This window comes from Carcharodon carcharias, chromosome 4 (genome assembly GCF_017639515.1).
Source record: "Carcharodon carcharias isolate sCarCar2 chromosome 4, sCarCar2.pri, whole genome shotgun sequence".
Classification (NCBI taxonomy): Eukaryota; Metazoa; Chordata; class Chondrichthyes; order Lamniformes; family Lamnidae; genus Carcharodon; species Carcharodon carcharias.
In genome coordinates, this window is record NC_054470.1 from 23235110 (window position 1) to 23247960 (window position 12851).

Consider the following 12851-nt stretch of genomic DNA (forward strand, 5'->3'; position numbering starts at 1 on the left):
CTAATTTTTTTGAGCCAGCATGCTGCCCTCTCCCCAATTCCATAACCTTTGATCTTCTCTCGTAATCTCCCCATTGTTACCTTGTCAAAGGCTTTTATAAACTGAATATACCCTAAACCATTGCATTTCCTCTCATCTTGACCACGTCTGTTACCTTGAAGATTTCCATGAAGCTTGTTGAGATTGATTTATGTTGGTTGAAACCTATGCTGGCAGCTTCAACTTTTTTTTCATCTATATGCACGTTAATTCCATCTTTAATTAATGAGTCTTACTAAAATGTTTCCTATTTCAGATGTTAAATTATCTGGCTCACAATTGAGCAGATTAGCTGTCCTTCTCTTTTTTAAAAATTAGCATTGCGTCAGCTTTTTTCCAGTTGTCTGGCATGCACCCAGGCTCAACAGAGCCCTAAAATATTTCCCGGCCCACTTCAGTTTGGTCCCTCAATACCTTCAGGGTCCTACCATGTATCTCATCACACTGATCGAAAGTAATATATAATTCTGTGACAGCGAACTAAATGGAAATATGCTGGAAATAGGCAGCAGACCAGTCAGTACATAGAAAGGAAGAAGATAAGTTAAGACATTTTGGGCATATAAACTTAATCAAGACTGTTCTGATGAAGGTTGCATACCTGAAACATTATAATCTGTCTTTTTTCCTGAGTAAATCCTGGCTATCGCAACATTTTTTTGCCCTTATTTCATGTTTCCAGCATTTGCTGCTTTTCATTCTTCTATCTGTAATGATGCTGACTGCCAAGAAGTGTTGGCTGAAACTGTTGGACTAGCTTTAGCATTTTCAGTAATCTTGAATATAATTCTGTCCAAGAAATGGTGTGCATAGTCCAAAATCTAGTTTGTTATTTTCTCATGGGGTGGGGGAGGGTGATATTGACACACATTTCCCATCAGCTCTTGTATGGCTAAGTTGAATCATTTATGCATGGAAAACCTTTTAAGAATGCATGAATTTTACAGTGACTTTATTTATTAATGTGGTTGTATGATTTTTCTCTTTTTCCCCTCTTGCTGTAGGATCAAAAGGCTAGCTTTGATGTCAATGGAAATGACTGGGATCCCATGCCTCGCTATGATGCCAGCAATGAGAACAAGTAAGGGAAATGTCTATTTCTGTTTCAGCACCAGTCTTCCACTAACATTTTGCGATAAAATTGGCTTGATGCTGAACTTTCTCTCTCTATTTAGCATTGCTTTCCTCCCTAAATGTTGAAAAAAAAAGTGGAACTTAGAGCTCATTTGTTCAATATCACATGCGCTACACCAGTCACACTTTGAACATGAGGTCTCATAGCAAATAAGTTTAAACTATTTAGAAGTCTTCACAGAGTTGCACAAATAAGAATACATAAATAAATTATAATGGGTAATGTTCCAACTTCATGCTTCCAGGTTCATGCCTCACTTGCCAGATGCATCTATTGGAGGTTCAGAAATAATTTATTTGGTTGGAAAATCGTACAAAGTACATGCCCACATTTCTGGCCAATGAGTCTGCCTGCCTCGTGTGTTGTTGGAACATTACCCTTATGCAAATAAATATAGACACAAATGCTTCACTGATCAGGTAATGCTGCACTTTAATAATTTTATTTACTTCATGTAGCTTCTTCATGTAGGTTCAAGAACTGTTAAGGGTCATGAAGTCTCCACTGCTGAACTTGAGTGTTCATTCGCAACTAATAAGTGACGATTCACTGTAGAACAGTTCCACATCCCAACAGTTTCTCTCTTAAGAGACCTTTTATTTTCACTGTTTGTATTTCAGGGAACCTGATGTCTGAAAAGTAGCTCCTGGTGTTTACGCAGATAAATCTAGTCTGGCAGCAGACTTGTAGACCCAGGTAGCATGGGGCTTACTGGCCTGTGGAAACAAGGTTTAGCAACACATATGTTGGAAGCTGATAAATTGATACTGGGTTCCTGAAATTTCAATTCCAAGAAGACAGATGATGTTAAAAGCAGTTTAGCTTTTGTTGATTTTCCGAAGTAAAATTGTGCACTCGGAGTGCTTGCCTAATTTTAAATATTATCCCTGTAATACATTTTTATAGGTAGGAATAAATAGCTCTCACACACCCAGTTTTAATTCTGGGAGATATGGAGAGGGTGGTGAAAAATAACTTTGGCATCTTTATGCAGTAAACTTTTAAAAAATTTAATCTTTTGAACTTGAAGCACATGACAACCTGGAATCCTTCAAAAGTCCAACACAGCCTGTACAACAAACCATGGGCAGGATTATTTGGATGGTGGAGTTTCCTGTCTTGCCACCCACCAATCGCAGCAACCCTGCAGCCAATTAATGCTCCAAGGAAAGTTGAGGCCGAGGGGGATGGGGGTATTGATGGAGACGCCTGGGGGTTGGGGGAAGGGAGCACCAATGGAGGCTAGGGGCCAGACCTTGGGGGTGTGGGAGTGCCCAATATTGAAAGGGGGCCTTTGAGGTAGGCGACCCAAGCTTCCTGCCTGAGGCCTCAGCAGGATGACCTGCTGGGCTTCCTTCCTGCCCCTGAACTCCTCCTGCCAGCCTCAGAGTTGAGGCTAGGTGGAAAGTGGGTCTTTAGTGACCATTAATTGGTCTATTAAAGGCCTCAATTTGGGCAAGAGTGGGCCAGGCCTCCTCTGTCCACCCCAACCTCAGTAAAATTATGGACAGGTTGAGGGAGTGGGCGGGAAGGCCACCCAGGGAATTTTACTGGCTCCGCTGCCTGCAAACCCGCCATTGGCGGACTGTAAAATTCTGTCCCATGTTAACATTATCTGAATGAATGCAGAGGAATTTGAACTTTGAGTACTTAGCCTAATATAATGTTTTTTTCCATAACCTTGCAACTTTGTTTACAGTTGTTTATCTTGGGTAGAGGCCAGTAATTGGATAGTGTACTGTTACAAACTACTATGTACTGTTGTGGAAATGAAAAATTACTGGTAGTGATGTCGGTGCTGATGTGAGAGTTCTTAAAAATTCTTGCCCTCATCTTGCACAAAGCTCGGTGTGTTCAGCCTGTTAGAGCAGCAGCAGAGTTGCTGGGTATTTTAGCAGCTGTATAGCTGTTGAGGCTGTGAGCTGGCAGTTTAGTATTGGACAATTCTCTAAGTCTCCCACCACTGGCCTGTTTCTTCAGTTAAGGATCTTTTAATTTAACTTAAGTTATGTACAAGATAGTACTGAGTGGATACCTTATATACTGGGAAAAGAGGAGCCATCATAATTTACTTGCGTTAAATTCTGAAAATTTTGCTAATAAATCTATAATAGCAAAAAGCCTGTTTATTCATATTTTACTCACTCCCAACACTTAAAAAAAAAATATAGATTTGAAAGGGACTACCCACCACCCTACATCCTCTTCTAGAATGAGAGGAAGCAAAGGACTTTGGTAATACAGTACTTTCTTGTGAATCAAGTAGTTACCAGTACCAACAGATCCAACCAAATCTGGTAAGTTTCAGTCAAATACTGTATGCACAATAGGTATGGATGCATAAAGTCCTTAGGTGTTACCTTCCCAGAATGCCAATTCTTATGTCTTCCCATTACAGTATTTAATCAAAACCCTTTAAGATTCAATTCTGTGAGTATTGTTTACTGTACTTGTAAACCCACCCCCACCCCACCCCTAATTTTTAAAATTTTGGGAGTTGCAAATTATGAAAGAAAAAACAAACATCAGCGGAAAATGAGAAATCTGATGGTATTTGTTGTATAAATATCACTTTGGTATTTTTGCCTGTTTAAATCAAGAGATAATCACCACAGATTTGTGCTTTGGAAAGGGGAAGGAATAAAATGGCAAATTAAAAATGTCCGTAAAGGCCTCCAATTGGACACTCTTCAGAAAAAAATCAAGGTGGGACTCATGCAACTGAAGTGAAAAACATACTTGTTGGAATTTGTAGCAGAATTTTGTTTGTTTGACCACACTAAGCTCCACTCACGCCAATCAAACTCAAGGGTACAGAGAATGTATGCACACTGGAAAAGTAATAATAGTAAAACCGTAAGTCTGGCCTGCTTATCGTCTTGGCGTAGTCGAGTCGTACTTGGCGTATAGTGTTGACTGGCTCATCTGTTGTAACAAGCAAGAAATTACGTGCAAAAACAGAATTACCTGGAAAAACTCAGCAGTTCTGGCAGCATCGGCGGAGAAGAAAAGAGTTGACGTTTCGAGTCCTCATGACCCTTCGACAGAACTGATTGAATGTTAGAAGACTCTATTCTTCTCCGCCGATGCTGCCAGACCTGCTGAGTTTTTCCAGGTAATTCTGTTTTTGTTTTGGATTTCCAGCATCCGCAGTTTTTTGTTTTTATCTAAGAAATTACGTGGTTTTCCACATTCTTGTCTCAAGCCCCAGTCCAGTATGAAAGTCCACGTGTAAGCTTCAGTTGGGGCTAAAATATGTCAAAGGGAAAGTAGCTTTCGAGTGTGGATGTGATTTCCTCAGTGCAAAGAACTATGTTGCACTTGAATGCAATACCAAAAAGTCATAATTAGAAGAAGGATTTGAAATCAAGTAGTCCTTCACTATAATCCACAAATAGAAAAGATAATTCACAAATAGGAAAGATAATCTCAGTCAGCAATAGTGCTGACTGAAATTAGTTAGTCATATCATTTGGAAAGTAACATTGACCAGACAGCTCATTAGTAATTAAGTTAATCAGCATTTGGAAGAAAGTAATCAGGTAGATGGAATCACAATTTTTAAACTGAAAGCATATCGGTGTTGTTTTTGTGGGGTGGGGTGGGGTTGCAGGGAGAGACCTATAAGGAGACCAAATTATGAGTATCCTCACCAACCTTTGATTAAAAACAGAATGCTGGAAATATTCAGCAAGTCAAGCAGTGTCTGCGGAGGGAGAACTCAGAATTAACATTTCAAGTTGATGATGTCTCGTCTGAATACATGGTATTGTATTCTGTTAACAGTTGTTTTGTCCTGAATAGGACAATTTTCCAGTAGAAGTTCTTACCCATCACTGACACACTGACGTAACTGCCTGGTGTTGGGTAATTATTTTTTCCTTCTTGGTAAGCAAAATAGAAGGGGCTTTGAATAACAAGAAGAAGTAAAGTAAAAAGAACACCTTTAGTTAAAAGTATTAAGAGCACTATTTTCCAGCTGCCTTTAGGGCAGATGTGATGGGCTATGGTCGTACTTGATCTGGAGCAATCAGGGCAAGCTGATCAAAGAGCAGCCAAGATCTCTATCAGCAAGAGAAATTCATTGACTATTAAATCTTCTTTTTGATATCAGTTGTAATATACTTTGTTTCTGTTCTTTCACAAATTGGCCTACAGCTCCCCATCCAGCATGTGTGGGTATCTGCTTCTGTGTTTTATTCTTTCATTACCACATTTGCTGTGTTACTCTGCCAAGGTAACATCTTGATCTACAGGGGATTCAAGCCAAAGCAGTCTTGACAGCACAAGCTAAAAATTAGATCAAATAACTGCGAAAGGTTTCATTAGAACAGCATCATAATAAAAAAAAATACACGGACAGTGAGAATGCCAGTCAGGAACATATCCTTTGCTGACATATTTGAATATTCAGATTGACATCCATCTTGAACCTAAAGTACATGCCCCAGTTTCTTTGTCATCTAATTGAGAGAATTTCTGCTCGTGCCACCGCTGCCCACACCCCTGAACCCCTCCATGCAAAAACTTACAGGATGGAGTTATGGAAATAACATGGTGGTTGGTTGCCCCACGAGTGTCAGTCATGATGGGAAGGGTGAAGTTATTCTGCTGGACTTTGGGGAGAATTTTTGGCTCGGCGAGCGGGGTTGGGGCCTGCTCACCGAGGTGTAAAATGACGCGGGGTGATGTTGGACGTGTGTCGTTTAGATTTTCAGTTTGTTGAGCGGTCAAGGGCCTGTTAAGGCCATTAATTAACTAATGAATCCTATAGAGAAAGCTGCCTGTCCAATCTTAAGGTTGGCGGGCAGGCGAAGAGCCCGGGCGGCCTTTGCATTTTTCATGGAATCTCATCCGCAGGCGGGATGAGATTTCATGAAGGGGTTTATAAATTAAATAAATTTTTCCATTAAAGTTCATTGACATGTCCCAGCTCATGTGACACTGTCACATGAGGGGCCATGTCTTAAATTTTTTTTTATTAAAATTTTTAAAACTTAAAACTTATCTCCCTGAGGCATGCGCGGAAGAGTGCACTCACCGCGCCCCCCCCCCCCCATCCCACCATACCCGGGGGGCATTCAGTGCTTCAGGGCGCGCTTCATGCTGGGTGGGCCTTAATTGGCCCGCCCACGTAAAATGATGGCGCGGACCTGATCGGGCTCGCCCCTGCCTTCACCCCCACCCCCACGCCCACCCCCACCCCCACCCCCACACAACTACCCCGACGAAGGGGGGAAATTCTCTCCTTTAAGTAAATCAACCCTATTCAAGAATTCAGTGAAGTGACCCAGCTAATGCAGGTTTGTAATTTGATTTAGAACTGATCCCTATTACCTACCACTCTTTAGTTAAACCATGATTTGAGCTCCATAAAGATTCCATTTGCTTATGTATTTTAGCATAACATTAAAAATTTTAAATGTGAATGTTGAAGGGAATCTTCATGGGAAGTGACCTTTTGATTTCATCACTTATTTTACTATAGAAAGAAGGCTGTATCAATGAAGCCTGAAATGTAGGTTAATTAGTTTGGGCCTCATGTGCTCATCTGGAGGGAGAGTCGACTGACATATTTAAAGGTTAATTGGTTCTCTCTTGTTCTTAATTTTTCTTCTAGCACACTATATTCTTGACTGTATACTTGATCTTTAACAATGGTGTTACTTTTCAAATGATGGCCATTCATTTAATTTGCAAGTTGCCATTGCTGACAACTTAAAGGATAAATTAACACACATGTTGTTTATTGTTTTGCCTCTCGTGCTGGTTCACAATGTTTAAGATGCTCCTTCTAACAGATGGTTGACCCATATAGTGCAAATAACATGGTATATTTTTTGAGCTATTTGCTTAATGTACAGAGGTTGTAACCTCTTATTTTGGTTTTACTGTATTTGTATGAAAATTTAAAGTTCTATTGATTTTTTTTCAGTGTTGTAAACAATTGGTCAAATTCACACTAGAGAGGTAATCAGTCTCCAAGGTGGAGTTTGCAAGCAGCAGTTGAGCTGCTCTGTGTGAAGTAGTTTCAACCATACTGAGTCAAAACCAGCTGAATGTTGAAGCTCAAAGTTCTTGGGTATGATTTTCTGGTCCTGCCAGTGGTGAGTATTGTCACGGGCAAGACCAGAAAATCCTGGCCACTGTTTCTGGCCCTTGCCATAAATTTTGCTGCCGTGCAATTAATGCTGTCCACCTCACTGACCATTCATGAAGACGGGACAAAATCATATATATAACTTTCCCATTTTAAAAAATTAATTCATGGGATCTGGTGCAATTGGCAAGGCCAACATTTATTGCCCATCCCTATTTGCCCTTGGGAAGAGATACTGTGCACCAGAAGTGCTGTTAGTTAGGGAGTTCCAGGATTTTGACCTATTGCTGATGATGGAATGGCAATACATTGTCAAGCCAGGATGCTGGGTGAGTTTAAGGGGAAGTTGTAGGTTGTGGTGTTCCCATGTACTTGCTCTCTTCCGTCTAGATACAGAGGCTGTGGGTTTTGAAGGTGCTGTCAAAGAAACCTTGGTCAGTTGCCATAGTGCATCTTGTAGATGGTATACACTATAGCCACAGCGTGCTGGTGTTGGAGGGAGTGAATGTTTAATGTGGTGAATGGGCTGCTTTGTCCTGAATGGTGTCAAGCTTCTTGAGTGTTGTTGTACTTATTCAGGCAAGTGGAGAGTATTCAATCACACTCCTGACTTGTGCATTATAGATGGTGAACAGGCTTTGGGAAATTGGGAGGTGAGTCATTCACTGCAGAATGCCCAGTCTCTGACCTGCTCTTGCAGCCAGAGTATTTATGCATCTGGTCCAGCTATGTTTCTCGTCAATGGTGGATCACTTTCCCCCCCCGCCCCTAGTAATGCTGATGGTGGAGAATTCTCAGATTTGTAAATGCCTTTAAATGTCAAGGGGAGATGTCAGATTTCTCTTGTTGGAACTGATCTTTTGCCTGGAACTTGTATGATGCAATATGTTAGTTGCAGTTTAGACTCCAAGCCTGTCCAGGTCTTGCTGCATGTCGCGGGCATGAACTGCTTCATTTTCTGATGGGTTGTGAATAGAGTTGGACATCTGCAATAATCAGCAAGCATTCCACTCCTGACCTTATGATGGATTTATTTAATTAACTGAATGTTAAATTCACCAGCTTCTGGGATCGGATTTAAATTTATACACTGGACCATTAGCCCAATCCTCTGGTTTAGTAATCCAGTAACATAACCACTATGTTACCATGCCCGTTACTAAACTTCAGGCCACGCATCCTCGTTTTCAACCTAGAGTGCTTATTTCCAGCCCTACAATAATCCTTGCTTCCCCTCCTGCTCCTATCTAGATTTTTTTTTTATCATTTCTTTATTCTTACTGCATGTTCACCTTGCTAGTCACTCATTATTTATTGTCCATAAATTCCAACCGATCCAAAGTGCAGCTACTTGCAACATATTCTATATTAAGGGCAGAATCTTTCAGTTGGGGTGGGGGGGCGGTGGGGGACACACACCAATGTGTAAAATGACGCGCGATGATGTTGGGCCTGAATCCCGATGCCAGCGTGCGTCATCGCGATATTTCGTTCGGTGGGCACACGCCAGAGTCAGCTGCGTGCCCACCGAAATGTCAGTAGCCTATTAAGGCCATTAAGATGGTAATTAAAGTAATTAAGAATGCTGCCCGTCCAACCATAAGGTTGGCGGGCAGCCGAAAAGCCCAAGCGGCCTTTGTGTTTTTCAGGAAACCTCATCCGCTGGCGGGATGAGGTTTCCTGAAGCCTTTATAAAATAAATAAATATTTTTTTCCCACCTTTACAAACATGCCCCTACTCACGTGACACTGTCACACGAGGGGACACGTTTGAATAAATTTTTCATTCATTGAACTGTTTTATTATCTATTCAATCTCCCTGAGGCAGCTCCATGCCTCGGCGAGATTACTGTGCTCTTTCGCGCACACGCCCGACTCTCCCTCCTCCCCCCCGCCCGGACAGGTAGCGTGAGCCTTAAATGGCCCGACTGCATAAAATGGCAGCACGCCGTCGATCGTGGGCGGCAATCGGCTCTGTGCTCGCCCCCGCCCAGCCAGCCTGCCACAGGAAAAATTCCAGGCCTAAGTTTCATTTGTCCAGCACCTCTTTTCTCGCTGACCTGCATTGGTCCTCTTTCATTTTGGCACCCAAGTCTAATTTAAAATCATTTTTTTGTGCTCATCTTCGGATTGCACCATAGTCTCACTCCTTTCTGTGATTGGCTTATCTGATGTTTTGGTACCTCAGCCCTAAACTCTGATTTCTTTTCCTTCTCCTCTTTAAAACAAAATTCAAAATCTCTTCAAAGCCTGTCTTTTCAACTTAACCTCCAGTTACATCTCAGTCTCTCCACCATTGCTAAGCGTCAGTACCTCTTAAGGTGACTTGGAATGTTCTGCAGATTAATAATGTTACAGAAATGCAAGCTGTTTTGTTTCCTTTGGCCCTGCTTGTGTCTGCTGTGTCTATTCTTTCCTTTCTCACTTTCAATTATTGTCACATTAAAAAGATATCCTCGAGTGATCTGTAAAACTTGCTAGGTCATATTTTCAATGTGAGGAGCACTATATTAAAACCAGTTATTGTTACCATATAAGTTAAGAACAGTTTTTTCTTCAAAGGTTTGTTTTACACAAAAACAAGAAAATTATGCTAAACCATTACAAATCCCTGGTTAGACCCTCAGCTGAAATATTGGGCTGTATTTTTCACAGAAGGTGGGTGGTTGGGTACACAGACTGCTCACTCCACCCTCCCATCTGGAAGTAAAGTTGGCCAGAAGCCGACTTGCTCCATGCCAACCCACCCCACAGCCGTAGTATGCTGCAGACAGGCTAAATTGGTAAACAGTGGGATTCTACCCCTCACTCGGGAGGAAGTCCTGCCCTCTGGATTTGCTGGCCGATCTGATTGGCTACACAGTCCCATTACTGTCAGCAGCACCAGAGCTGAGTAGTGGGCACTGTTGGGACTGCATGAAGAAGGCCAAAGAGGATGTTTTTATCTTGGCTGAATGCTTTTTTTTGCAAAAACGTTCCTTTCTCCAAATTATTATTCACAACATTTGGCTGCCTTCAAAGAATGTTTAATAGTTTTCAGCAGACACTAAAGGTCACAGTGCATCATTTTATTAGCTTACTCCAATTTTCACAAAACCATGAAGATTGTGATTCCAGGATTCAAGAAGAAAAATAACGTTGCACTGTTTAATGAACATTAAACAATAACACTTGTTTTGAGCAACAGTGATGTGTAATGCAGATAATTTCTATGCTGTTATTTAGGAACTTCATCTCAATTGGGTTCCCCATCTATGAAGGTTGTGCTGTTATAATCAATGATCTGTTCAAAGCAACTTCCAAAATTCTGACAGACTAATGTTATTACAAGCTAGGGCTAATAAAAATATATAAATTGGGTTTTATTCTCCGAAGTATGCAGTTTCTATTGTTCTTAAAGGATTACTCATGAGTAGCGAAGTTGAAACTCAATCCATGTTCTTATGTTATTAAAAACAAAAAAACTGCGGATGCTGGAAATCCAAAACAAAAACAGAATTACCTGGAAAAACTCAGCAGGTCTGGCACCATCGGTGGAGAAGAAAAGAGTTGACGTTTCAAGTCCTCATGACCCTTCGACAGAACTTGAGTTCGAGTCCAAGAAAGAGTTGAAATATAAGCTGGTTTAAGGTGTGTAGGGGGAGGGGTGCGGAGAGAGAGAAAGAGAGAAGTGGAGGGGGTTGGTGTGGTTGTAGGGACAAACAAGCAGTGATAGAAGCAGATCATCAAAAGATGTCACCAACAATGGAACAAAAGAACACATAGGCGTTAAAGTTGATGAGATTATCTAAACGAATGTGCTAATTAAGAATGGATGGTAGGGCACTCAAGGTATAGCTCTAGTGGGGGTGGGGAGAGTATAAAAGATTTTAAAATATTTAAAAATAATGGAAACAGGTGGGAAAAGAAAAATGTATATAATTTATTGGAAAAAAAAAAGGGAGGGGGAAACAGAAAGGGGGTGGGGATGGGGAGGGAGCTCAAGACTTAAAGTTGTTGAATTCAATATTCAGTCCAGAAGGCTGTAAAGTGCCTAGTCGGAAGATGAGGTGTTGTTCCTCCAGTTTGCGTTAGGCTTCACTGGAACAATGCAGCAAGCCAAGGACAGACATGTGGGCAAGAGAGCAGGGTGAAGTGTTAAAATGGCAAGCGAGAGGGAGGTTTGAGTCATTCTTGCGGACAGACCGCAGGTGTTCTGCAAAGCGGTCGCCCAGTTTACGTTTGGTCTCTCCAATGTAGAGGAGACCACATTGGGAGCAATGAATGCAGTAGACTAAGTTGGGGGAAATGCAAGTGAAATGCTGCTTCACTTGAAAGGAGTGTTTGGGCCCTTGGACGGTGAGGAGAGAGGAAGTGAAAGGGCAGGTATTGCATCTTTTGCGTGGGCATGGGGTGGTGCCATAGGAGGGGGTTGAGGAGTGGGGGGTGATGGAGGAGTGGACCAGGGTGTCCCGGAGGGAGTGATCCCTATGGAATGCCGATAGTGGGGGTGAAGGGAAGATGTGTTTGGTGGTGGCATCATGCTGGAGTCGGCGGAAATGGCGGAGGATGATCCTTTGAATGCGGAGGCTGGTGGGGTGATAAGTGAGGACAAGGGGGACCCTATCATGTTTCTGGGAGGGAGGAGAAAGCGTGAGGGCAGATGCGTGGGAGATGGGCAGGACACGGTTGAGGGCCCTGTCAACGACCGTGGGTGGAAAACCTCGGTTAAGGAAGAAGGAGGACATGTCAGAGGAACTGTTTTTGATGGTAGCATCATTGGAACAGATGCGACGGAGGCGAAGGAACTGAGAGAATGGGATGGCTGATAGTCGCCCAACCTCGGATGGCCCGCTTCTATCTCCTACCCAAAATCCACAAACAGAACTGCCCCGGTAGACCGATCGTCTCAGCTTGCTCCTGCCCCACAGAACTCATTTCTCGTTATTTTGACTCCCTTCTCTCTCCCCTTGTCCAGTCCCTTCCCACCTACATCCGTGATTCCTTTGACACCTTACGTCATATCAACAATTTCCAGTTCCCTGGCCCCAACCGCTTCCTCTTCACCATGGACGTCCAATCCCTCTACACTTCCATCCCCCACCAGGATGGTCTGAGGGCCCTTAGCTTCTTCCTCGAACAGAGGCCCAAACAATCCCCATCCACCACTACTCTCCTCCGTCTGGCTGAACTTGTTCTCACGCTGAACAATTTCTCCTTCAACTCCTCTCATTTCCTCCAAATAAAAGGTGTGGCTATGGGTACCCGCATGGGCCCCAGCTATGCCTGTCTCTTTATGGGGTATGTGGAACATTCCTTGTTCCAGTCCTACTCCGGCCCCCTTCCACAACTCTTTCTCCGGTACATCGATGATTACTTCGGTGCTGCTTCATGCTCTCGTCGGGACTTGGAAAAATTTATTAATTTTGCTTCCAATCTCCACCCCTCCATCATTTTCATGTGGTCCATCTCTGACACTTCCCTTCCCTTCCTTGACCTCTCTGTCTCAATCTCTGGTGATAGACTGTCCACCAATATCCATTACAAACCCACCGACTCCCACAGCTACCTCGACTACAGCTCCTCACACTCCGCTT

The 12851-nt window shown here is 42.6% G+C and overlaps 1 protein-coding gene across 3 annotated transcripts in view; it reads left to right on the forward strand.

The window, feature by feature from the left end:
* The window catches only part of pcsk5b (proprotein convertase subtilisin/kexin type 5b), a 458035-nt gene that overhangs the window by 63622 nt on the left and 381562 nt on the right, over window positions 1–12851 (forward strand). For all 3 annotated transcript variants that reach the window (XM_041185989.1, XM_041185987.1, XM_041185988.1), the window contains exon 5: window positions 1044–1120. In XM_041185989.1, coding sequence (XP_041041923.1) covers window positions 1044–1120 — 77 coding nt within the window. The remainder of the gene's footprint in view (window positions 1–1043; window positions 1121–12851) is intronic.